General features: G+C 45.2%; 1 protein-coding gene across 2 annotated transcripts in view; it reads right to left on the bottom strand.

Moving 5' to 3' along the window:
* Positions 1-26,362, bottom strand: part of MASP1 (mannan binding lectin serine peptidase 1) — a 74,117-nt gene extending 47,755 nt beyond the window's left edge. For both annotated transcript variants that reach the window (XM_034661361.1, XM_011219191.3), the window contains exons 1-2: positions 26,228-26,362; positions 18,154-18,385 (exon numbers count right to left, since the gene is read on the bottom strand). In XM_034661361.1, the coding sequence (XP_034517252.1) occupies positions 18,154-18,385; positions 26,228-26,232 (237 nt within the window). In that variant the 5' untranslated portion in view covers positions 26,233-26,362. The remainder of the gene's footprint in view (positions 1-18,153; positions 18,386-26,227) is intronic.
* Between the last annotated feature and the right edge of the window lie 1,020 nt (positions 26,363-27,382).

The following is a 27,382-nucleotide window of genomic DNA, read 5'->3' as shown; positions in this document are numbered from 1 at the left end:
AATTAATCACTAACTTTGGGAATTAAAGTGTAAACAGAAGATGAGATCATGGCTTTGCTGTTTATTTCTCTTCTCTGCAGATACTAGGCAAACTCATACCAGTCTTATTACTGTAGAATGTACCTATCTGCACACAGGCACTTCCTCGACCACCATGGCTGGTTTGTTATTTTGGTTATCTGAGTTTTCCAAATAGCTGAAGCTTTACCTGACGGTAATTCATTATTATTATTATTATTTGGTGTAATGCTTTTTAAAGTGCTTTATACAAATCCCTGTTTTCTTAGGTGAAACATGCTAATCCTTTTTGGTGATCCAAGGACATTATCATGAATGTCAACTCTCTCGAGGATACTGCGTTGTGTCTTGTTACTTTCCCTGCATGGACCATCCCAGACTATCATGCCTTTGCAATTCTTACGTCTCCCTTTTGCAGTGTTTTGTGTCTTTTTTATCAGTTTGTTAAGTAAAATGTGTTGTAAAATAGAAAGCGTTTAAGCTGCTTTTATTAGAACTTAATAAAAATAAGACTAAATAGGTTTAGAGTTAAGGCCTAGGAAAGGCATGAAGTGAAGAGCGCTGTCTTGGTGACTTCTGCTTTGGAGTAACAAAAGGTAGACAGACCTGGCAGTTAGAGGTCCTGAGCCTCTTCCTGACCACCGTAAACTCTTACATGGCCACCTCCTCTCTAGCTTTCAGTTATCCACCTGGTAGAACAGGGGTTTGAACTAGCTGAGCCATACGTTCTCTTCCAATCTGACACACCAGTGTTCTAACAAGTCATCGTACCCACACATTCAATAGGCTGACTAGAAGATGGTGAACAGGTGTTTTAACACACTGATTGCTTTCTGTGGAAGAATCTGATGAAATTGAACTTCTCCATGACCTATAACCACGTAATACCAAGTCGGTGACTTAATGAATAGTGATGCCTTGAACATTAATACTTCCAGACTCAGCAGCTTCCTTTCTGTACTTTGGTGTCCCCAAAGTCTCCGTAGCATGGACACTTTCCATGTAGCTACTCTCTGTAGCACGGATGCTTTCAAGTGAAACCAACCAGAGATAACTTGGATCAGGGGGAGACCTAATGAAGGTCTGTGATAATAAACTCTTTCGTAACTTCCAGGATGAAGGACATTTTCATGATGGCAGATAAACAGTCATCACCTGCAGAGCCACGCTATTGCAATGAACAGGTATGCCTATTCTGGCTGGGGCCTGTGGGAAAATCTGAGACATCGCTACCTTTAGGAGCAGCGAAGAGAAGGCCTGGGAAGCCTAGGAATTCAGCCTCTAGTTCAGAATAAAGTCTTGGAATATCAGAGCTGGGAAAGAGGGACCTTTAACAGTTATTTCAATTCCCCTTCTTCTAGACGAAACTGAGGTCCAAAGAGGGCCAGTGGCTTGCTCAGGAGTAGAGAGATAATAGCCATGAGCATTTCCTGATACCAGTTTTGCTTTTGGAACTCTTCTGACCCTGAAGAAAGGAACCCACCAACCCAGAAAGTACATGACAAAAGACATAAGCACTTTGCCAAACAACTTTTCTAGCTCAAGGGCCTCTTCCAGCTTTATCTTGGGTACATGGACTCTCTCCCAGAGATGATGTGGCTCAGTGACAGCTCTAACCATAACCCAAACAGAGGGCTCACTGACCTTGGTTAATATTTGTAGCCCCTGCTATGAATTGTAAAATTCTGCAGAAATCATTCACCTCTGAGTACAGGCAGAAGATTGAGCCCTAGCTTCTGTTTGGACTGTCCCGTTTCTAGGGTCATCATACTACCATGATGGAGGGAAGTAACTTATCAAATGAAGACACAAAATTCATAATAGAGAGCCATCTGGCTGGGGATCACAGACTCTTCATTTTTTCTATTTCTTATTATGGCAACCATATCCTTTCAGGCCATGGTTATTGAGGGTGCCAACACATGGATGCATGCCCTCAATTTGTATTCTTTCAACTCAATTCAAAAAGTATTTATATACCAAATTCTGTCTGGACTATAATGTGGAGGATGCCGAAAGTTGCTCATTTGTTGCATGAGCTTAAAGAGCAAGTCTCCAGCCTCAGGGAATGTGAAATGTAGTAAGAGAGTGAGATAAATAAATGCTCAAATGGGTATGTGTTAGGGAATTGTCAGGGCATAGTTATTGCAATGAAAGATAGGAAGCTCCAGGGGGTCAAAGGGGGAAAAAAATCACATCCAGCTGAGGGAAATCATAAAACATTTAGGAAGAAGAGAATGTTCTTTGAGCTGCGGTCTGAGAGATGAATAGGACTTAGGGAGATGGAAATAGTAGGAGGTGGGTAGGAGGTAGCAGGAAGAGCTTTTAGGCCAAGGGAATAGTGAAGTCCCAGAGGCATTCAGGGTCTCAACTGTCCCTTCCTTCTCACTACCACTTGCCACAGGAAAGGGGTTTTATTGAGGACAGGGAGCCGGGAAGAGAGATCTAAGGAGGAGAAGCCAGAGTTTGTTGTCTATGAATTTTCATCTTGGTATAAACAGCATAAACCCTGGCAAAACTAAGGCAGGGCAGCAGACACATTGGCCCAATTTGGCTGCTCTCCACATGTCTGTAAAGTCATTTCATTGCAGTTGAACATATACATGGACAGCTATCGACCAGTCCTAGGAACCATGCGTAGAGAAGGTAGTCCAGGAGTGATTGTTCCCATGTTATTTTACTTTTTAAAAAAGATTTTATTTATTTATTTGACAGAGAGGGATAGAGGGATCCCAAGCAGGGGGAGTGGCACACAAAAGGAGAAGCAGGCTCCCCACTGAGCAGGGAGCCTGATGCGGGGCTCAATCCCAGGACCCTGGGATCATGACCTGACTTGAAGGCAGATGCTTAACCAACTGAGCCACCCAGGTGCCCCTGTTCTCATTTTATAGAGGGAAACCTTAAAGGCCGGATAATTTAAATGAATCAGGCCAAATCATTATCTACCGAGTGGTGGCTTCAGGCCCATAATTATAGCATCCCCAATTCCATAGCCAATAACCTGCTCCTTCAAGGCTTGAGGCAAACAAAGGCTGTCCTACAGACCCAGATACCTCAAGGCTTTGCTTGTCAGTGTCCCCAAGCTGTATCTGGGAGCTTCTCTGACATCTTCTCTGGGCCTTTGAAGGGCTTTTCAGAATTAATGTAGTCAGATATTCAGGGGGTGTGCTGGATTGCCCTGCTGTCAATTCAGTTAATCTGGGAACTACATTCCCCAGAATCTCCTTTCCTGTATAGTTCCGGGATCAAGTTGGCCAAAGGAGGCACTTGTGTGAGTTTAGAACACAACAGGCCTTCCTGTCTGAAGGTGGGTTTGCGATCCGATACAGAGATAGACAGATACAGACGTACCCTATAGGTTCTAACTTGTCCTCACTCCCCTCCACTCTCCATCCTGCACTTCTTTCCACCTACTGGCTCTGATGACCAACAACGGCCCAGACCTGCTGCCAGATGCTTGTCAGTGGACCCACAGAGGGGGGAGCTGCTCAGAGCCAACAGTGTCTCACAGAACTCTCCCCACAGGCCCCCCTTCACAGACCCACTTTGGCTCCTTAGATGGTCTTGAATTCTCACATTCCCCTGCAGATGCCAACATCTCCACCCATGCCAGGGCTTCAGGAGCGCTAATTAGTGATTGTGGTCCTCTAAGGGCCCAGCCCCGCCCTTCACTGCCCCAGAGCCTCCTCCAGTCACGTGACTTCTGATACCCAAAATAGCCATTACCTCACATTGCACCCAGAGGCTCTGCCTTCCTTGCTGAACCCTGGATGCTACAGCTCCTGGAATCAGAAGTCCAGTGCTCTAGTAACACTTAGGACCCGTGGCTTGAGTTTGGGAATTGGTAGCAAGTGGAGGCTAAAAAAGCAGTGAGCAAACTGCTACAGGAAGCTTGCAAAGGCGACCTGAGTCATGTAGCGGTGAAATGTTTGACACAACTTGCCCGTGGCAACGTAGAAGGTAGAAAAATGTACACAGTAAACTCGTGGATCCGCTAAGGAGCTCTCTAGGCAATGTTGACAGTGTCAGTATATTTCCAGCTGTACTTGGCAAGGTACTTCAGGAAGAAGTAGGTCTTCAGTGTGCAAGCCTTGTGACTTACTTTGACAAAAGGCATATGATTTGGGGAGATAGGGGCCACTTCCAAGGGGCCCGGTAGCTCTTTCAGGCAATAGGGGGCCTCGTAGCTCTTTCCCATGCGGTATATTGCCCTGGGGCCTCCACGTGAGGAAGTCCTGCCAGGCCTACTGGAGAAGTGAAGGTCGTATAGGACAGAGATGAATCGTTCCAATCGAGGTCTCTCGACCAACCCTCTGACAGCTACCACCAACTGCCAGACAAGTGAGTGAGGCCATCCTGGACCTTCTAGCTTCAGTCAAGCCTCCACTGGAATGGCCTCAGGCAAATCCAGCCAAAGGACCATCCTGCTGAGCCCAGTCCAAACTTCTGACCACAGGATCTGAGCAAATAAAATGGATGTTGTTTTAGCTACTAAGTAATAGAGTGGTTGGTTAAACAGCAATAGATATGCTATGGGGTGTAGGAATCAATTTGTGACAAAGGGAAAGGCTGACATTTTGAACTGACACTTGGAGAATTTCAATCTCATGGGTTCTCGAGGCCTAGAAACTTACTTAGTCTAACTTCTTATCTTTCTACCGCACCCTTATCAAAAAATCATGCCACCTTTTCACAATCATTTGCAAAGATGAGACACTCACTAACTTCCAAGATAGATCAGGCCATTTGCATTATCCTCAACTTAGAAAATTCTCTCTTAGACCCCTCTCTGAGAATATAACTTAGGGGAAGATATTCCAAGTGTGGAAAAACTTTTGTGAACAAAGATGTGTATAGCAGTCATGTATAATGATAGAAAACCAGAAACAATGTAAACACCCAATTCTAGGGAGAACAGTTAAATTAGCCTTAACATTGTAAATATTAGGCAGCCATTACTTATCACATTAATGGAAAATTTACAACGATCTGGAAACTTTCTTAGTACGTTATATTAAGCAAGAAAGGAAAAAAGGCCATATTCACGGTGAAATTACAACTATGTTCAATGTGTGCATTGAAAATAAAAAAGAGAAGGAATTAAAGCAAACTATTAACAATGGCTAGTTGAACTACAGGCAATTTTTCTTTTTTCTCTGTTTTTATATTTTAAAAGTATTTTTAAAAGAAACCTGGGCCCACAACTACTTCTCTCTAGCTTCTGTCAATGGAATAAACTCAGTTAGTTTAGGTCAACAAACAGGGGACACACAGGAGGGGCAACTAACACAGCCTGGAAGTTCAAGTTCGGTTTGCAGACCCTCTGTCTCTCATAACCACCTGAGTCTGTGGTATGGGGACTCCTCATCACTCTGTCACCTCCTAACCTTTTCTTCTAGCCTTTGGGTCCTACCAGAGCTGAAAAAGACATGAAGATATTTGCTTTAATTCCACACAAATAATATGGTGAAAAATGAAATTTGTATAAAACAGTGAAGACATTCAGAATAACTAAAATTCACATATGGCAGGGGCACCTGGGTGGCTCAGTTGTTAAGTGTCTGCCTTTGGCTCAGATCATGATCCCAGGGTCTTGAGATCGAGCCTCGCATGGGGCTCCCTGCTCCGCTGGGAAGCCTGCCTCTTCCTCTCCCACTCCCCCTGCTTGTGTTCCCTCTTTTGCTGTCTCTCTCTCTGTCAAATAAATAAAATCTTAAAAAAAAAAATTCACATATGGCAGGGCATGGCAAGGAGGGTCTCCTGTCAGGAAATTGTCTTTGCGATTGTGAGGTCCAAGGAGGAGTCAGTGGATGGGGGTGTAAATGGATGGATGAGGGGAGACAGATGAGTCTCTTAGAGTGGAGTTCATGAAGACTTTGTGGGAAAGAAGAGGAGGGAGAAAGAGAGAGAGAGATTACGTGTGTGTGTGAGAGAGAGAGATAGAGAGAGATTGGTGGGAGGGAATGGGCATTTAAGACTGTGCTAAGAACATCTCTGCTCTGTTTTGGTTTCTCAAGAGGGTGAGATGAATCGTGAATTGCTTTGAATTTTTAAAGTTTTCTGTTTTTTAATGTAACCCCTTACAGAGACTGGCTCATGAGGGACCTCATCTTTACATGAGTCACATGTGAGTCTTCACCAATTGTCAGATGCTGGGAAAATCACTTACGCTCTCCGTGTTGTAGGTTGAATTGTGTCCTCCCTCCCTGAAGGATATAGTCAAGTCTTAATCCTTGGATTTGACTCCACCTTCTCTGGAAAGAGGTCCTTGCAGCTGTAATCTAGGTAAGATGACGTCATGCTGGCTTAGGGGGGACTCTAACCCAGTGACTGGTGTACTTACAAGTGGGACATTTGTTCACAGAGACACACATAGAGCAAAGTGTGAAGGCAGAGACAGAGATTGAAGACTTGCTGTCACACACTGGGGAATCCTAAGGATTGCGAACAACCGTGGGAAAGCTAGAAGGGGCAAGGAAGGATTCTTCCCTCGAGGCTTCTGAGCCTTCAGAGCACAGCCCTGCTGATGCTTTGATATGAGACTTGGGCCTCCAGAACTGTGAGAGAAGACATTCCTGTTATAAGCCGCCTCGTCTGTGGTACTGTGAGATGGCAGCCCTAGGACACAAATACCCTCTGGATGTAGGTTTCCTCGTCTGCCACACAGTGACAGCCATAGTGTTAATATCACAGAACCGTTGTGAACATGACACAAACTAATACATATAAATCACTTAGAGGGGCCCCTGGCTTGTCTAGTGAGCACTCGGTACCTCAGCGAGAAGAGCAAGACTGCCAAGATCCCGTCATCCAAGATGACCCACTTCTGTACTCCCGGCAAGGCGGGCGTGGGTCATTTCCCGGTGTGAAGAACAATGAGACTGGAACTGTCCCTGGATCCCCTCTGGTTTCTGGGTTCCACTCCTTCATTCCCAGTCTCACTGAAGCCATCAGCACAGACTTCCTTTCCTGTGAGGACCCCAGAGCCCAGGCGGGTGGCGCAGACGGGGAACCGTGAGGGCCCTCACAGTCTGGCCACTTCATCTGGGCAGGTGGCATCTGTCTTAGGTTCCTCTGGCCCTCTGAGGAGCCTCCTGGCAATCCCAGGAGGTGGGTGACAGGCAGAGGGTATCATACTGATTCCACAGAGGAGTGGGAAGGAGCTCTCAAAGTTTCTATCCCACAAGAGAATATAAGTCCAGGAATCTCCTCACTTCCCTGCATTTCAAAGGATTGCTCTAGATGTGTGAAATTAGGCCAGCGATTCACTCACAGCCCTGGGCTCAGGACTCCTAATGCACAGGAGAGGGCTCTGTGCTCCCCGGGGTTACCCTCTCGGTAAGTCCATCACCTCCAGGGACTGGGCCAGGGCTCCACAGCCCAATCTTGCTACTTCACCCACTTGCCCAGATTTCAGTTAAAGATCACGAGAAAGAGCAAATTAAAGTTACTGGATTCCAGACAAGAGCCTGGGACTAAGGGAAAAGGAGATGTGTGTGCACGTGCGTGTCGTGTACTGCATTCTGGAAGCTCTTGAGAGCCATGGAGATAAAAACAGCACAGTTGGTGGGTCTAAGACTCAAGATGACCTCATTTGAGAGGGGGTGGAGGTTGATGCTTCGATTTTGGCCAAGACATTGGGTGTAAAGCTAGTAATAATAGTAATACTAGTAGTAGTCATCTCCCTCCTCTGCGTGGAACTTTCCAGCAGACAGGTACGTTCACCTTCTTTATTATATTTGCTTCTGATAGCAGTCTTACAAAGAATGCATTTCAGGCAGACATTGTGAAGCTGGGCCCAGAGAGGTGACAGGAGTCCCCAAAGGAACACAGCCTAGGAGTGGCAGCCCTGAGGCAAAATCCTGATGGCCTGACTTCCAGCCCTGGTACAGTAACTGGAATCAGAGAACCATAGAAGGTCAGAGATAGAAAGGATATGAAAGACTATCGAGTTGATCTCTTTCCTTTCTTAGATGGGCAAAATAAGACTCAGAGAAATGAGGTAATTGGCTCAAAGTCACATGGCACAGTCAATGGCAGAACCAGGCTCAGGGCCCAGGTGTTAACGATCGTCCCAGTACAGTGTTCTTACTTACGCACTAATCAGTGCAAAAAAGCTCCTCACAGAGCAGGGGCGAACCCCTAAGAAGGTACTGTGTCCATGCAAATGCTAGACACCATTAACAGTATGGGGCCTGAGCCATGGCTGGCAGGTCCTTGGAGTCCAGGACTCCCACTGCTCCTGGGAAGGAGTGCCCTTTTGCAAGGAGGGCTCTGGACAGAAAAGGGGATGGTCTCCAGGCAGCAGGAGCATGGGGAGAAAAAGAGGGCAGACAGGGAGGGGTCTCTGAGAGCCTGGGAAGCGGGCATCCCGCAGGTGGGAAACTGGCAGTGCCCACCGTCCCAGCGGGAGCAGGGCTGGGAGGGGGTAGGCGGGAGAGTCTGGGAACAGTGGCTGGGCAGGAGGGCCAGGAAGGATTCACTCTCTCTGGCTTGTGAAAGACTCCCCACCCCTTGCCTTCTGGGACTTCAGGGCCAAGCTCATTCACATGCAAATCCCCTCTGGGACTGGGAGGCTGGGCCTCAAACTGTTCAGGGCTGGAAAACAGTCCAAGGACAAGAAAACACAGCAGCGCTGTGTTCTTCTGCAGAGAAGGCAGCCAGGCTCAAGGTATGTCACAGTCGGGACGGAGGTCAAAGCAGCGATTGAGTAAGAGCCCAGTGCTGTGTGGGGACCTGCCATGGGCCAGTGTCTCCAGGCAGAGTTCCCAGGAATGTGTGAGCTGGAGCATTCCCCTGCCACTGCCAAGGCCCCTGTCTGGCCCCAGCCCAAATGAACATCCTTAGATCTTCACGTGGAAACCCTCACAAAGCACTGGAATAAGGATCGGATGCCCTGGGTTCCAGCTCCGGCTCTGCCCTCCTAGGTCCTGGGTCGCTTGCACTGCCCCAGGCAGGAATCTGCTGGAGCTGGCCCGGACCTGTTTATAAGAGCAAACTGTCAAATTTTCAGGGATTTTGCGACCCTGTTGTTAAACGCAGCCATCATTTGCAATTAGGTTTCATAAAGTTGCAATTTATTAACTTATATTAAAGACAAATTATAAATTATATTAAAGACAAATTATACGAAAACTCATCCCCTCCTATTTTTAGCATTTGACTATTACCTCTGCTTTCAAGGTCATTAACGTCTAGTGTATCTGCATGGTGAGTGGTGTGCTGCCATGCTTCTCGTCTCCTCCCTGGTCCCAGAGCCACTCGTTAATCATTGACAAGCACCCCACCGTCTTCAGGCCTCAGTGTTCACAAACATCGCAGGTGGGGACTGTATATAATACTGTCCTCTCAGAGTCAAGAGGTCATGAAACACTAGCATGGAAAGAGCTTGTAAACACTAGCATGGAAAGAGCTTGTGAAGTCTGTCTTCACTGCCTGTCAGCCCTGAGCAGGGGTCTTAACTCCCAGCCTCCCGGTGATCTGGCCCTCCTTTCTGCTCCCTACCTGCACCTCTCTGTCTCCACTTCTCATCCCTGTCCCTCCTGCTCCAGTCACACTGCTGTCCTTACTGCTCTTCAGACACACTAGCCACTTGCCCATCTCAGGGTCTTTGCCACGGCTGTTCCCTCTGGTTGGAAGGGTTTTCCCCAGAAAGCCACCTGGCTCACTTCCTCAACTTTTTCAAGTCTCTGCTCAAGTGTCACACTGTCAATGAGGACTACCCTGACCAGCATATTTAAATCAAAGCCCTCACGCAGTCCCTCTGTATCCTGCTCTATTGCATTTCTTTGCCTACCGCCTCACTACTCACAGTGTATGTTATGTGTGGATTATATTTAGTGTTTCTTATGTTTCCCCCAGTGCAACATAAGCATCCTGCTGGCAGGGATTTCTGCACGTTTTAATTACTGCTATACCCTAAGCTCTAGTAAATAGTAGGCATTCAATAAATATTTGCTGAATGAGTGAATAAATGAATACCTCCCATTCTCTACCTTTTCCCTTTACGAGCACACCAAAGGAAATTCAAGCTCTGCTTTTTACCGAGGTCTATCAGAGAGCAGCCTGAGTCCACGTAAGCATGCAGATTTGCACACCAGGTGCATGGGCACCCCAGAGCACTCCCACTTCACACTCATCTGAGCTCACCCGTGTGCTCTGCCCCAAAACTGGAACCTTCCTTCTGTTTTCCAACACCCAGAGCCTGTGCTGTTTGCACTTTCTGCCTAAAATGAGCTTTGGTCACACTTTTCTGAAGCTCATTTCCACTTTCTGATCTCTGTGTGGCTGGAATCGGAACCCGCTATCTCAGGAGTGGAAGAATCCCCCTTAGGGACTACAGCTGAAATTCATGAGAAACATCTCTCCTTTTCTCCTTTCCTTCAGGGGCCAAGGCCGCCTGTCTCCTCCCAGAGAATTAGCAGAGCTGCTGCAGTCGTTGGGGTCAGCCACAGCCTGAAGGTCGAGGGCATGTTCTGAGTAAACACAGAGCACTGCACAGAAGTTAGGAGCCTGGGGGTCAGGGGAGGCAGTCTTGGAGCAGGGCCCTGGGAGGGACTTATCTCTCAATACTACAGCAGGATGCAGACTGACCCAATGAGGCCTGGAGAGGGAGCACTGGACTGGGAGTTGTAGGCCGTCAGAACTGGAAGGGCTTGGAGAGGCCAGCAAGTCCACTTTCCTCCCTGGGCAGATGGAGAAACTGAGGTCCAGAGCAGGGAGCTCACTTGTCCAGCATCTCAGCAGCTGACTTCTAGACCAGAGCCCCTTCCTTATGCTCTCTGCCGGGAGACAGAGGCCTTTTCCTGCTCTGCCCCAAGACTGTGCTAGCTGCCCTGAGCTTCCGGGGCGGATGGTCTCGTAGAACAAGCTGGAGTGCACCGTGAGGGCTTGTGTGCCACCAACAGATAAATCAAGCACTCTCATTCCTCACCGCTCACTCTCCATTTCTTGTTATTTTTGTAAAATATATCTCCTGTCAAAGTGAGGACAAAACAGAACTTTCTTTAACAAAATCTAGACAACACAAGGACCCTCAAGGACCTTCTGTTTTACACATTTTACTAAATTACCCTGACGGGCAGTGTTGCCTTAGGAATAATACATAGCCAGGAAGCATACCGAGGTCTCCTCCAGAACAAACCTGTTCTAACAGAGAGGGACTAAGTGGAGAGATAAAATTATGACTTGGGCGTAAGCAGAGCAGGGGCTGAGAACTGGCTTTCTGTAGACCCTAGACAAATCCACTCAGCTTCTTTGTGCTGTTTCTTTTTTCTTTTCTTCTTCTTCTTTTTTTTTAAATAGGTTCCATGCCCCACGTTGGACTTGAACTCAAAACCCTGAGATCAAGACCTGAGCTGAGATCAAAAGCTGGATGCTTAACTGACTGAGCCACCCAGGCACCCCTGTGCTGTTTCTTTTGTTGTAAATTATCTGCAACCATCCCTGCTCTTCCTATTCCTCAAGAATCAAATATGGCAGTAAATTAGAAACTTCTATGAATGTGTGTTACTTCAAGGTAAACACACAGGAGAAATAACCTCTTGCATCTGATCGGTCCTTTCAAAGTGCTTTTCCATAAATTGCCTGAAAATACTGAGTGACATGAGCAAGGTCATAGATAGCCAGTTAGTGGTACAGTCAGAGCAGATGAGAAAAATGATGTTCATTGAGCACCTGGTGACAGCAACCGGCCCTTTATAACTCACATGGCCGCCATCATTACCGCTTGAACAGTACTGTTGAGTGAATTACATACGTGCTGGACATAGGTCATGAAAACATTTGCCTCTTTTGGCAATAAGCCCACAAGATAGGCATTATTATGATTATTATCCTCATTTTACAGTAAGAGGTGGAGGCAGGACCTACCCTAGGTCCGACTGGCTCTAAAGCCTGATTCTGGAACCGAAACATTAGGCATGCTTGCCTCTTGCAGCCAGCATTTCATTCAAATCCTCCCACAGGGGCGCCTGGGTGGCTCAGTTGGTGAAGCGTCTGCTTTCAGCTCAGGTCACGATCCTGGGGTCCTGGGATCGAGCCCCACATTGGGCTCCTTACTCAGCGGGCTTCCTGCTTCTCCCTCTCCCTCTGCCGCTCCCCCTGCTTGTGTTCTCTCTCTCTCTCTCTCTCTGTCAAATAAATAAATAAAATCTTAAAAAAAAAAATCCGCCCACAACCTGTGAGGAGGGTACCATGTCATTATGAGCTGCTGCTTCTTTTTCTTTTTTGTACTAATGATAAAACTGATGCTGAGGGAGATCGAGAAGCAAAGGAATTGCACCCTGAACTCCTATTTATGCTTCAAGACTTATCTCTGAACACCCAGAAATGACCTCCCTATCTTATAGACTGCCTCACACCCTCTGTGTTACTTTGTATGGCTTTAATTTCTTAATTAGATATTTGTCTCATGACATACTATGAAATTGCAAATTCCTTGAGGGCTGGTACTCTCTCGTTCATGTTCGTGGGCCCTGTCTTTGCTGCAGTGTCCAGCTTCCATTAGGTTCTCACTGGGATTCTTGGACTTCATTCCACAGACATCAGGGAGCCCTTGAAGGATGTGAGAGTGTCATAATCAAAGAAATGTTTCAAGAAGATCTCTCTGGACATGTGCCTCTAGAGGGTGGACTGGATGGGGACGGACTGACAGCTGGTAGACGTTTAGGAGATAATTGCAATAGACTAGGTGAGAGGGATAAGAATTGGAACGAAGGTGCCAACAGGAGGCAGCACGGAGGAAATGCTGCGTAGGTCAAGGATAGTGGCTGCCAGGAGAAGGAGTGTGACATTGCAGGAGCAGCTCTGCGCACTCAGTGAGAGAGAGAGAGAATCAAAGCCAGATGCATGTTTTTATTGTCTCTTTTTCCAGTGAAAAGACGTTGTGAAATGACCTCGAAGATAGGGTGTGTGTGACTGTGGGATTCCTCAGTACTTTCTGCTTCCTCAGTACGTCTTTCCATGACTGTGGCTTTGGGACCCCTTTCTAGTCACCACTTCATCTGATGCCCAACCAAAGGAACTAATTTGCTATATTCCTAGGGAAAAAGGCCCTTCTGGACATACTAAAAGACAGTGCTCTATTATATTGAAGAGACTGAGTAAGTTTGACGACAGGCAACATTTGCCTCACGTTGCATTTATTTGCATTTACATTATGTTAAAAACCTAAGCACCCCCAAGATGGGACTTCCTGTCATTTAATTTTTTTTTTTTAAAGAAGAAAAGACTGAGAGTCCTGAGATGTAAATTCTGGTCCCAGTGTGGCCCTGACNAACAGGCAACGTTTGCCTCACATTGCATTTATTTGCATTTACATTATGTTAAAAACCTAAGCACCCCCAGATGGGACTTCCCTGTCATTTAAATTTTTTTTTTTTAAAGAAGAAAAGACTGAGAGTCCTGAGATGTAAATTCTGGTCCCAGTGTGGCCCTGACCCATGAACTGTCCTTCCCTAGGCTTTGATCATGCTGGTCGTAGAGTTGAACTGTGATTTCTGAGGTCTCAGATGCACAGAATATCAGGGCTAGGGTGTCTTGGGAGACCGTGGGCTTCAACTTCCTGTATTTGCGAGAGGAGGAAGTGGAGTCCCCTCCAGAAATATTCTCCTACCCAAGGTTCATTAGTGGAGAATGACCCCAAGACACCAGCCCTTCCGACTCCCCAGCCAGCGTCCGTGCTCTGTCCCTCGGCCACAGCGTTCACCAGGGCCTCATCTGGGTGCTCCAGGAGCCCACACATTGCAGCCACATTCCAAAGCAGCAGATGCTGTCGTGGAGATGTGCACACGCCTTGAAGCCCCAAGACTGCGGTAAATCAGGCCGGAGAGGAATTTTCATAAAATGAGAGCATCCGGACTACAGCCTTGGGGTCCTGCTCTTCCTCAAGCTATTAAACTACAGAGTCAGCACTTCCATCATTGTCACTCCAATGGGCCGGGGTGGGAAGGGCCAGAAAGGCTCCCTGTGAGCTGGAGGATGCTTTAAATCTACTCCTCGGCCTGCCAGGGGAATTCAGTCACAGAGTGAAAAATACCTCAAAATAGGGGCTCCTAGCCCATCAGACGGAAATCAGTGATATTTAAAGTTGCTTGGGAAAGGACAGTGGTGGCCTGGTGTGTTTGCAAGTTTTCTGTGAATGACATGTCACTAAGGCATCCCCAGCAGATGGTAGGCTCTTATTGGAATGCTTGTGGGCCACGGAACTCGGAGAAGTGGATGTTGTAACATATTATTACCCGTTTCTGGCATTATCCTAACTAGGATAATGAGGGTTTGGTGGGGTCATCTGGGCAGTTCTGGCAGGAGGATTAGGATTAGAGTCCAGGAATTTAAGGGACTTAAGGGATCATCTCATGTCACCCCCTCATGGAGCAGATGAGAAAACGGAATTTTGGAGAAGGATGTTGACTTATCCGGGAATGACATGGCATGTGCCTGCTTTATTCCTGCTCTCAATCACAGCCAGGAAAGGCACATATTCTGGGGACAGAGAGGGGGGGCAATTAGAAAAAGTGAATGGGTTTCAACAGTATGCGGAAGGCTTCTGGGCTCAGGAGTTCAGAGGTCAGAGGACTAGTCTTGTGCCTGAATTCTGAGCTCCAGGCCCCTCTTCTGTGCAGCAGGGACTAGAGCAATACTCAAGCTGTAAATCCTCTAAGGTAGGACCTTCAGGGTGCTAAGGAGGATGAGTGAGGGCGCTGAATGAGTTTCAGAGCCACCTTTGACCTGCTAGCCGCTCTTCTCTTTTCTCTCTTGGTCTACCAGAGAATTTGTTTGAAGAAAACTGGGAGAAAATGCCTGAAAAACAATACTAACCACAGCTATGTGGGATTAGATGGGTCTCCGGAGGGTCGTTAACAGCTTGACATTCTGTGAATTCGTGACTCCGGGGAAGGAACCTCACCAGGGGCTTGTGGACAGGAGCGCAGGGCCCATCTCGACGTGAGACCCCTGGTCAGCCAACCAAGAGGCAGCGTCCCAAGGAGGGAGGCCTGCTCAGGCCCCATGGCTGCTGGAACCACTTCAGGGAGGCTGATGCCTATGCTGGGATGGCATTCTGGAAGGGAGTCAGCAGAAGCAGAGAGATACATCTTGCCTTCCCTGCGCAATATGTTAATCCCTTTGCCCAAAGGAATTGGGAAAAGGTGTCTGAAGCAGAGTTGCAAGGACTGTAGGGCCCTTCAGGTAGCAGCCTGCTTCTTTGCTGTGCCCAGGGGTCACAATCTTATTTGGAGTGGAGAGAATGTTCTAAGATTTTCTTCATTCAGGAGTTAGTGACAGATCAGGGACTAGCTCAGGCATTTCCTGAATCCCAGGCAAGAATCCAGTACCATGCTACCCTTCCAGGGCCCTAATTCCATCTGCCTGGGCTTTCATGAAGGTATCTCACTGTTCCTGATAGAAACTGTCAGTTTCTAAAATATTCTCCAGCCAGAAAGGCCAAGTTTTGGGTGGAGTGTTTGCCAGGGTCCTTAATTTAGTGTCAGAAGAGATCTTCATATTCTATCATTGCCCTTGAAAAGTAGCTTGTTTTTTTTTTCCATTACAAAATGCAGCTGATGTCAGCTCCTTAATCTGCCTTGCCAGAGGTTCAGTTTATTAGGGACAAAGGAATGAGTTAAGTCCTCTGTTGTGTGTTTATTATCTCTAGAAGGGAGTCCTAACAAGGTCAAGCTTTGAAGCTGTCTGAACAGGAGGAAAACTTGTGAGAAATGATTGCTTAGTGTATATGAATTGAGAGTGAATTCCTCAGGTGGGGGAAGGGAGGTGGATAGTGAAAGTAAGTTACTGTTACAGCTAAAGAAAAAAAATTCTGTAATGTCCATAGTCTAAGGCCTACTAATAAAAGTAAGTGTTTTCACTGAAAAAAATTCTAGGTGGTCGACATGTTTGAAAATAGAGAAGAAAGCAGTTAACAAGTTCACCTCTAGCCTTGTTTAAATCTTGGAACTTTCTGTCGTATTAAGCCAATGTTTGGTCGTTTTCCTTCTGGTTAAGTCCACTTTCTAATCCAAATATTTGAGAATGCCACAGTTTTATGACCAGCATTAGTTGGGGGAATAGGCTGAAGGAGTCTGCTAACCTAATGGCCCCTTCCCATAATGCATCTTCTCCTGGAGTCTGGCTCTGGCAGAGGCTAGATTATATCCTGGAAGACATAACTAACATGTTTGTCAGAAATTTCACTTTATGATGATGAACACATACAGTCTTAGTGAATATTCCTTGCTGGATCCTTGTGACTCAGAGAATTTGGCTCCATTTTTAATGAATTCATGGAAACTATATGTCAGTCAAGATGGCCAACCCACATCATCTCCTAGAGCAGCCAGCCCCCTCTCATCTCATTCTTTATCCGTCAGTCTTTTGTTGTCTTTACTCTTTTCCATCTTATGCAGTGGCTACTTTTCTAGGATCATCTCTCTTTGTAAGGGACAAGATCTTTTGTATCTTTAAGTTCTCACAGTCCCAGCACAGGACATTCACAGAGGCACAGCACCCCACTGATGTGTGGTTTTCAAATTAGGAGATTCTATGCCTCTGGGGATATGGGCAACTTCTAGAGATATTTTTGGTTGTCACAACTGGAGGGAGACTGATATTGGGATCTAGTGAGTAGAAGCCAGGGATGCTGCCAAAAATCCTATAATTCTCAAAACAGCTTTCCTCAGCAAAGAACTATCTGGCTCAAAATATCAATAGTGCCGAAGCTAAGAAACTCTGTCATAGAGCACCAATTTGGGAAAGATTTTAGTCACAGAAACTTTGTTGTAAATGAGATATTTGATGCAGACCCAACATATAAAATATTTGAAGCAATACCCAACATTTAAAATGACTATGGGTTCATAGTCCCACTTACCAGCCCCCCTCTCCCCAACAGTAGTCTTATAAGCCCCTGCAGTATCCTGAGGCTCAGTGGAGAGCAACTTGAGAGCAGTTTGCTGTAGCCAAAAGAGCATGGGATTGAAAGTCAGAAGACATGGGTTTGGAAATTGACCCACCACTTACTAGCTGTAGCTTCACCTTCTTGGGTTTGTTCCTTTGCCTGTGAAGCAGGGCAGTAGTAGTACCTGTCTTATAGGATTGTTTTAAAGATTGAATGAGATTACAAGTATAAAAGTATATTGTAAACTCACTACTTGGCTGTTGATCAAACATTCTGGTTAATACAAGGTTAACTCTTGTTGAATTACTGGCTGTGGAGAACAGAGACCACATTAATACCAAAAATATACAAAGTCTACTCTAAAGTGGTTTGATGAGAACTTTTCCAGAAAGCCAGAGAGAGCTCAGAAAGTAGGTTCTTAGGCCTCCACATCTTTTTGAGCCAGATACAGCCTTAGTGAACTTGATCTCTCAGAAATACTCCAACCTTTCTCAGCCCCACTTTCAAAGATCCCATCAATGCCATTGTTTGTGGGTTCTCTCTAAATTCTAAATTCTCTCTAAATTCTAATATTCCAGGGAATATTGCTTTAATGTTGTAATCATTTCCTGCTCCTCTTTCACATGATTTTTACATCCACCTCTGATGGTGACCCCCAACCTTGCCCACACCCTTTGCAGAGAAAATCCAAACTCCTTAGCATCACATTCAAGACCCTTCAGAATCTCACCCCGATCCAACCTTCTGATTTCACTTCCTACTGCCTACTAATGCATACTCAATCCTTTCCCGCACTTGATCATTACTTAGGGCAGCGGACAATGCTTTCTAATGCCTCAGCTTTGGACATAATTATGGCTGTGCTTCAGTCTGGTTATGCTTACTCTGGGGTCTCTGCCCTTTTCTTTCTGCCTGTAAAGGTGACCTTGGAGCAGAAGTTAGTGGAAGCATTAAAGACTTTGAGTACAGAAAGAAAAAGGGGAGGTGACGTTTGGCTGTTATACTTTTCCAGCCTCAGTTTCTCTTGGGGTCCTTTCTAGGACTACCACTCAGCCAGCCCCTAACATACCACCTCCAACCTTCATTCATCATGTTGTAACTTTGTGTGTCTTCCTCACTGGACTGCTACCCCGGGTGGGGGAAGTGGCAAGCACAGTATCTAATTCATCTAGGCTTCTCTAACTCCCAGCAGATTCTCCAGTAGAGAACCTGGCTCAGTTAGGGAACACCAGAGGTCTCACCTTCACATAGTCATATTCACAAAGGTAGGAGGATTCCAAGTTGAAGTGCATGAAGTAAAGCTTGATCCGAAATCCCTCTGGGACAGTGATATTCCAAGTCACCTCTGAATCACTTGGATAGGAGTCTGGATAGCCAGGTGACTGAATCTGGCCAAACATATTGTTAAGCTCCACGGTATGGGCCGAAGCTTTCAACAAGGAGAGGCACAGAGCATGACAGAGAAGGAGCCACCTGAAAGACATGAATGGATCTACTTATATTCATGGACACAGGTCCTCATCCCTTAACTAAGCAGCTAGGAGACCAAGCTGTCAGCATATCTCTGCCACTTATCTTCTGTACTTACTTTTCCCTACCTGGGGTCTTGCTTACACTGTCTATTCTACAGGGAGATGGCGACTCCATGATTTCCATGGTTTCTTCTAGCTGTGCTCTTCTGAAGATTTAGTAAGTATTCAACTGTCCTAGACAGTCCCCAGTTTGGGACTCTGAAACATTATTTTACTGTTGAGAATGTAAATTTCATAATTAGGTAAAAGTTGATGTCCTTTCTTCAACTCAGCTTCATTCAAGAATCAAAAACTCTTGGTTCAGTTTTGTAAAAAGTAAGTAATAGTGACATGGTAATGCTGGGATGAGACTTACACTCAAGGATGGGATCTTGCATTACCTTAAACAGATTTAACAAAATCAGTCAAGGTATGCAAAGTTTTGAATCAAGAAAGAATAAGCAAAACAAGTCCCCCCCCCTTAGTAAGTATTCTTTTAAAAGCATCAGAAACCTACAATTTATGTCCAGCTTGGCATCAGAGATAATGGATTGTTAAAAGAATTGCATAAAGAAGGGGCAAGGAAAACTCAATAAAACTTAACAGAACACACCCAAAGTGGCGCAATAATGAGTCAGAATGTCCAAGGCTAGTCAGAACCCTAAGGGTCAATATGCACCACATTGGGCATCTAATAGATTGCTCCTCCTGCAAGACCCAACGACCTTGAACTCAAACACCGCAAACCTGGCTCATCAACATCTTCCCTAAATCCTATTTATTCTGCTTCTTATGTTTTGGAAATCCATCTGCTTCTCTCCAGTCTATTAATTTAAACATTCTTATCTGGCCTATTGCTATTGCATCCTAAGTAATCTCCCTGTCCTCCACTTTAGACCACTCAGCACTTTTCTGCCGACGTTGATTTTCTAAAACACGCATGTGACCATGCTGCTTCAGTGTGCCTGCAGGATAAAGCATCTGCTTCCAGGATGGCAGATGAGCCCTTTTTGATCTAGTGCTTATCTGCCTGTGCAGCTTCATCTCAGTGCCAGCTATGCCCTGGCATGTCATTCTGAAAGTATGCTATGGTCCATGCCTTGGTCCCCTCGCACATACCCTACCCATTCTTCATCTGGCTGCCTTATTTATCCTCCACCATCCAGCTCAAAGCTTGCTAGGCTATGGAGTACCCTTTAACCTCCAGATTCCACAGCTCCCTGTACGTGCTTCCATTTTGCTTGTCTCACATTGCATTGTTTTAGACATAGCCCCTGAAGTTAGATGTATTTGGGTACAAATCCCCATTCTTCTACTTCCTGGCTGTGAAATCTTGGGTAATAGTCTCTCTGAGGCCCAGTTTCCTCATATGTCAAATGGGGATTATAATTTCTAATTATATTATAAGACTTACATGAGCATTAGAAATGATGTATATAAAGGACCTAGTACACAGGCTGGTATACAATAGATGATGAAAGAATAAAATGAATAGATGAATGAATGAATGAATGAATGAATGAATGAATGAATTAATTAATTAATTAATAAAAGAAAGTGGTGCCAGAGCCTTATATAGCCTAAGTCCATGCTGGGAAATTATACCAGCATCCTCATATTACAGTTGCTCCCCTTTATGCACTGTTTCCTTTTCTGTGGTTTCAGTTACCCATGGTCAGCCTCAATCCAGAAGCAAGACAATCCTCCTTCTGACATATTGTCCAAAGGTCAGTAGTAGCCTAATGCCACATCACAGTGCTTATGTCACTCCCCTCTCTTCATCTCATCACACAGGCGTTCTATCTTCTTAGAATCATCAGAAGAAGGGTGAGTGCGGTACAATTAAGATATTTTGAAAGACAAAATCAATGCACAGAAATCAGTTGCATTCCCATACACTAACAATGAGACAGAAGAAAGAAAAATTAAGGAGTGGATCCCATTTACAATTGCACTGAAAACCATAAGACACCTAGGAATAAACCTAACCAAAGAGGCAAAGGATCTGTACTCAGAAAACTATAGAACACTCTTGAAAGAAATTGAGGAAGACACAAAGAAATGGAAAAACATTCCATGCTCACGGACTGGAAGAACAAATATTGTTAAAATGTCTACGCTACCTAGAGCAATCTACACAGTTAATGCAATCCCTATCAAAATACTGTCAACCTTTTTCACAGAACTGGAACAAATATTACTAAAATTTGTACAGAACCAGAAAAGACCCTGAATAGCCAAAGGAATGTTGAAAAAGAAAACCAAAACTGGTGGCATCACATTTCCAGAATTCAAGCTCTATTACAAAGCTGTAATCATCAAGACAGTATGGCACTGGCACAAAAACAGACACATAGATCAGTGGAACAGAATAAAAAACGCAGAAATAGACTCTCAACTCTGTGGTCAAATAATCTTTGACAAAGCAGGAAAGAACATCCCGTGGAAAAGATAGTCTCTTCCACAAATGATGTTGGGAAAATTGGACAGCCACATGCAGAAGAATGAAACTGGACCATTTCCTTACACCATACACAAAAATAGATTCCAAAAGGGATGAAAGACCTAAATGTGAGACAGGAATCCATCAAAATCCTAGTGGAGAACACAGGCAGTAACCTCTCCGACCTCAGCCGCAGCAACTTCTTGCTAGACACGTCTCCAAAGGCAAGGCAAACAAAGGCAAAAATGAACTATTGGGACTTCTTCAAGATAAAAAGCTTTTGCACAGCAAAGGAAACAGTCAATAAAATCAAAAGACGACCAAGAGAATGGGAGAAGATATTTGCAAATGAGATGTCAGATAAAGGGCTAATATCCAAAATCTATAAAGAACTTCTCATACTCAACACCCAAAGAACAAATAATTCAATCAAGAAATGGGCAGAAGACATGAACAGACATTTCTGCAAAGAAGACACCTAAATGGCCAACAGACACATGAAAAAGTGCTCAACATCACTTGGCATCAGGGAAATACAAATCAAAACCACAGATACCACCTCACACCAGTCAGAATGGCTAAAATTAACAAGTCCGGAAACACAGATGTGGGCGAGAATGTGGAGAAGGGGAACCCTCCTACGCTGTTGGTGGGAATGCAAGCTGGTGCAGCCACTTTGGCAAACAGTATGGAGTTTCCTCAAAGAGTTGAAAATAGAGCTACCCTACGACTCAGCAATTGTACTACCAGGTATTTACTCCAAAGATACAAATGTAGTGATCCAAAGGGGCACCTGCACCCCAATGTTTATAGCAGCAATGCCCACAATAGCCAAACTACGAAAAGAGCCTAGATGTCCACCGACAGATGAATGGATAAAGATGTGGTATATATGTACAATGGAATATATGCAGCCATCAGAAAATGGAATCTTGCCATTTGCAATGATGTGGATGGAACTAGAGGGTATTATGCTAAGTGAAATAAGTCAATCAGAGAAAGAAAATTATCATATGATCTCATGATATGAGGAATTTAAGAAACAAAATAGAGGATCATAGGGGAAGAGAGGAAAAAATGAAACAAGATGAAACCAAAGAGGGAGACAAACCGTAAGAGACTTTTAATCATAGGAAACAAACTGAGGGTTGCTGGAGGGAGGGGAGTGTGGGGATGGGATAACTGGGTGATGGACATTGGGGAGGGTATGTGTTGTAATGAGCACTAGGCATTATATAAGACTGATGAATCACAGGCCTGTACCTCTGAAACCAATAATACATTATATGTTAATTAATTGAATTTCAATTTAAAAATGTTTTAAAAAAAGATGTTTGGAAAGAGATCCCATTCACATAATTTTATTGCAGTATATTGTTACATTTCCTATTTTATTATTAGTTAATATTTTTAAACTCCTAATTAATAAGTTAAACTCGATCATAGGTATGTATGTCTAGGAAATACATAGTGTCTGTAGGGCTTCCTGCTATCTGCAGTTTCAGGGGTCCTCTGAGGGTCTTGGAACCTATCCTCCCTGGATAAACAGGGAATACTGTCATGGTTATACTTTGCTAATCAGAAAGTCGTTTCTCCTTAACTCTCCCTCCCCAGCACACAGATGCATTTATGTGTATATATGCATAGGCATGAATTTTTGAATATGTAACACAAGATAATTGGAAATGTAGATTATCTATCTGTCTCATATGGTGTTTACATGTAAGGTAATAGTTGAGTGCAAAAAGGCCTAGAAGGATGTCACCAGTGTATTGAGAGTGCTTATCTCTGAAGTGGGAATATGAATTTTTGTTTATATACGATGTTCGTTATTTGTCAAGAAGGACCTTGTACTGTTTTATCAATAAAAAGAAAATAATAAAGTCATTTAAATTCTTTCCAATGTCCCTACAATACTAACATGTGAGATTTCGACTGAGGAAACAAAATGTGTTAATCCAATTGCCAGGGTCAATATTTTTTTAAAACCAATCTTGGAGGGAGGGCCTCCAAGGCAGAGAGAAGGGAAGGCATAGGTCCAAGCTCTCCAGTGAACTCCCGGGAAAGCAGTGTCTAGAAACCTGATCTTTCAGGCCCCAGGCAGCCCCAATTTCAAGCAAGGAAAGGTACGGATGTTGCCAGGCCTGGGAGTTCTGGTTCGGTTCTGCCTGGGGAGGGGAGAGCCTCAGCCTTGGGTCAGAAGAGCTAATTTCAAGTCCAGCCTTCGACTTCATTTATCTGACCCATCTTGGGGAAGCCGCGTAAAGCCTCAGTGTCCTCGTCCAGCAAGCAGTGATAATAAGGACTCGCCGTAGGGCTGCTATCAGAGTCAAGGAGGACTGGAAAGTCCTTTGTTAACTGTCCAGCCCTCAGCAAACATTAGTTATAATTACTCTATCATGCTGCTTCCCGAAAAGCAGAGGTTAGGAAAGAACTTTGGCTCCCGAGCGGGACTTCACTGCAATAGTGACACCCAGATTATGCAAGGCTGAAAGGTCAACTTTCCCTGTGCCTGCTTTTTCCAGACCACATGGAGGAGACTCTGAGCCCCCTAATGCTGGTCCTGTCCAGGGCTGGCTGCCGACGGCCCCGTTCAGCCCCAACGGCCCACATGTGGTAGGTAACGGGCCAGTGTGGGAAGAAGCTTTTTGTTCTATTTTGTTTGCATCGCCGAACAGTTTCAAACATATGAAACAAAAATCTCCTTGCTCCTAATGGGCCTGAGCATAGGCTTGCTTGCTTTAGGGGCTGTCAATGGAAGGACGGAAGTGGCGGCTTTTGTTTCCCATCACTCTCTGGATGTTTTTTGCCTTCTCTACTCCAGGCACCGGCTGTGCAGTTCCTGACACCTGCTACCTATTCTCGAGCTAATCAAAAAGTTTCGCTACATTTGCTTGACATGTCAAACAATATATAAAGCTGGGACTGGCTAGGCCCCCTGCTGGAGCAGGCTATGGGGAGCACACAAAATGCCCCCATGTGTCAATGATTGTGGAACAAGTAGTACTTTGTATCCTCTTCGTTCCCTCCCGTCCCTATAACCTACAGGACACCAAGACTGTGAGTAGCAGAGTTGAAAGCGGCTGTGTAAGATGCCTTGGACAATGCCCTTATTTGACACGAGATGAAAAGGATACCCCAAGTCGTGACTTGTCATGCCCAACACCATATGGTGAATTGGCTTCAACAGAAGAAGGGAATAGCAAAAGCTAACAGAGGAAGCCGCTGGGTCCATGCCCATATCATGTCTAGGCATTTGGCCAAACCAATTAATCCTGTGAAAAATAATTAAAAAACTCAAGGCTTTATGTGGAAATAAAAAAAAAAAAGATACTAATAACAAAACCCCTCTCCAACACATTCTAGTTTAATTGATCTGGAGTGAGGTCTAGTCATTGGCACTTTTGAAAGCATCACAGACACGGCTGGAATCGAGAGCTATTGATACAGGAGAATACAGTGGGCGGAAGCGTCTGCTGGAATGTAATAGAAAGACTCCTGGACTCGGAGTCCAAAGACTCAAGTTTGAGTCAGAGCCTTTTCTAGATCATTCGTGTGGCTTTGGGCAAGTTGCTTAACTGCCTTTATCCTCACTTCTCTGTAAATCCTTACTTCATCTAAAATCTAAAGACTAGACGAGAGAGGCCTATAAACGTACTTAGCAAACTCTGAAGTGCTGTGTCCCTAGAAGGCAAGACCTTTTGGAGACCTTCTAGTGGAGCACTTCTCCACTGATCGGTTTGCTAGTCAACTGAATCCTATTCAGCTGATGTTTATCGAACGCCTAATAGGAAACAGACATTATGCTAGGTGCTAGGCATACCCAGATGAACAAGACATAGATCGTATACTTCAGGAGCATTCAGTCTTGGAAAAGTAGACATTTGAACAGAGAAATATTATGAAGATGAAGAGAGATGTAGCCCCCAAGAACAGGAATAGCACAAAAGAGAGGACGCCCGTTCTGGGGATGTTGGCCAGGGAAGGGGAGATGGTGTTTGAGCTGTGGCTTGAACAATGGGGGCCTTTAGGTGGAAAGTGAGGGGGGAGAGCTGTTCTGTGCTAAGGGATGAGTGAACACAAAGATACAGAGCTGTTAATCAGCCTGTATGCTGGTCTGGCTGGGGCATGGGGTGGTAGGGTAGGATTCTGCTCTCCACAGATCAGTTGAACTGTCCGTGTAGATGGACATAAATCCTATCTCTTTCAGGAGAAAGGAAAATGAAGTTAGATGGCAGGCTTAATGTTACAATGGATTTTAAAAGAACAGATCAAATTAACCTTAGAGACCTGATTATTTCTCTGAACCACAGGTAATCTGAGCTCAAAGAGTTAACAGAGTCTGAAGCCCCCCATTGGCCCCAGACCCAGAAAAGTTGCTAGGTGACTTTGCAGAGAGAGAAACAAATAGAAACCCTTTTCCAATTGAGAAGAAAATCAATGAGAAGAAGAGGTGCTGAGGGATTTAACACATCTGCAGGGTGTTTTTCCTTTACCTTCTTTTTTTTTTTTTGTATTTTTACCAGCATTAACACTTATAAATAGTAAAAATAATTATAGTGGTTGCGTTTTGAGACTTGCGGAGGAAAACTTAGAAGGAATGCTTGGTAAAAAAAAAAAAAGATCAAGTAACTCTAAGTATAGGCTGAGGAGTAGGAAAAGTTGAGGAGTTTAAAAACAATTAGAATTTAAAGTCCTGGATTTAGAACGCCAAAGGCTCTTTTTTTTTTTTTTTAAATTTGTGGTATCCCTTTAAGAGCCATTTGGTACAATTCATAGCCTGATTCATGCCACCAGCTGCCTCTGATTTCAGTGAGAAATGCAGAAATTTATAGGGAACTGTAAAATGGGGACAGGTTTTTCGTTTTCTAAATTGAGGTTTTAACTGGCAAACTTCTGAAGGTTTAAGAAACCGCAGAGCTGAGCTGTGGGAAGCTGGTTTCTTTTCCGGTCGGAACAAATAAACACACAAACACATACCTAACTCACAAAGTGGTGGAAGAGATAAACCAATGCTCTTTGCAGAGGAGGAAAACAAAAAATCAGCCTTGTGGGCAACAGGAGGAAAGTGGCATTCGCCGCACGCAGCACCCTACGCTGGCAGAGGGAGAAACTGAGCCTCAGCAGCGCGGGGCAGGATTTGCACAAAGTCTCCTGTTTGGAGCTGCGTGTCTCTGCAGTCCCAGGGCAGCGCCCAGCCCACATCTCCCTTCTCGAAGCCCCAGGGATTGCTGAGAACCCCCTGCAACGCCCGCAGGACACACAGGTGAGGCTGCCTGGAGACAAGGTCAAACCATCCTGGGCTACTTGACACCTGGTTCTCCAAAGGGCCCCCATGCCCACTCCCGTCCTGGCACTCACCTCATTTTCCTGCCTGGGGTGCTCCTGGCTGCCTGGCTTCGGTACCCTCGGCCTGACTTTCCTGTGAGCTTGTCCCCGGTGTGGTGTCAGCGATGCCTTATCTTTGTTCTGAGGTCCCTGTGTGTCTCTGGAATTGGCTGGCATTCTTCATTCAGGTCACGCCTTCCCCTGCCTGCAACAGATCCCCTCTCCCCCTCTCTCCCTCTGCCTCTTCCTCTCTCTCTCTCTCCCTCCCTCCCTCTTCTCTCTCCTCTCTCCCTCTCTCTCTCCCTCCTCTCTCCCCCCCCTCGCTCTTACACACACTCAGAGGAACCTGACAGAACAGAATCTGTCTTCTTCCTGAAAAGATCTGTTCTTCCAGTTCCTTCCTTTATCCTGTGTGGCTGGCTCCAGCTCTTGAGAGAAAACTGAGAGGCTCGAAAAGGTATTTGTATCTGTCTGTGTGTGAGAGAGAATGTGTTTGTGTGAGTGTGTATGTGTGTATATGTGTGTGTGAATGTGTATGAGGTAGTAAGTGTGTGAATGTGTGTGTGACTATATTGAGTGTGTGTGTGAATATGTATAAGTAAGTGTGTGAATGTGTATGAGTGACTGTGAAAGTGAACGTGTATGAGTGTGTGTGAATGTATGTGACTGAATATATACAAGTGAGTGTGTGTGAATGTGAGTGAGTGAATGTGTATGAGTGTGTGTGAATGTGTATGAGTGAGTGTGTGTGAATGTGAGTGAATGTGTATGAGTGAGTATGTGTAAATGTGAGTGAGTGAATGTGTATGAGTGAGTGTGAATGTGAGAGTGAATGTGTATGAGTGAGTGTGAATGTGAGAGTGAATGTGTATGAGTGTGTGTGAATGTGAGAGTGAATGTGTATAAGTGAGTGTGTGTGAATGTGAGTGAGTGAATGTATATGAGTGAGTGTGTGAGTGAATGTGAGTGACTGGATTGAGTGTGCGTGTGTGTGGTGGGTGGAGAGGGACAAAGTCTAATTTCTCTCCCGACTCCCTTGCCAGATGGCTATAGTTTGCTGCTCTCTTCAGGGCACTGGCAAAAACACACCAGTGAAGCAGGAGCAACCAACTACGGAGGCAACCCTGACATCTACACTAGGAAAGGACAAAGGTCCGAATCCCCAAGCCTCAGTCAGCCTGCAGACAG

This window comes from Ailuropoda melanoleuca, chromosome 1 (genome assembly GCF_002007445.2).
Source record: "Ailuropoda melanoleuca isolate Jingjing chromosome 1, ASM200744v2, whole genome shotgun sequence".
NCBI lineage: Eukaryota > Metazoa > Chordata > Mammalia > Carnivora > Ursidae > Ailuropoda > Ailuropoda melanoleuca.
Note: the sequence above shows the minus strand (reverse complement) of the source record. Positions and strands in the feature narration are given on the sequence as shown.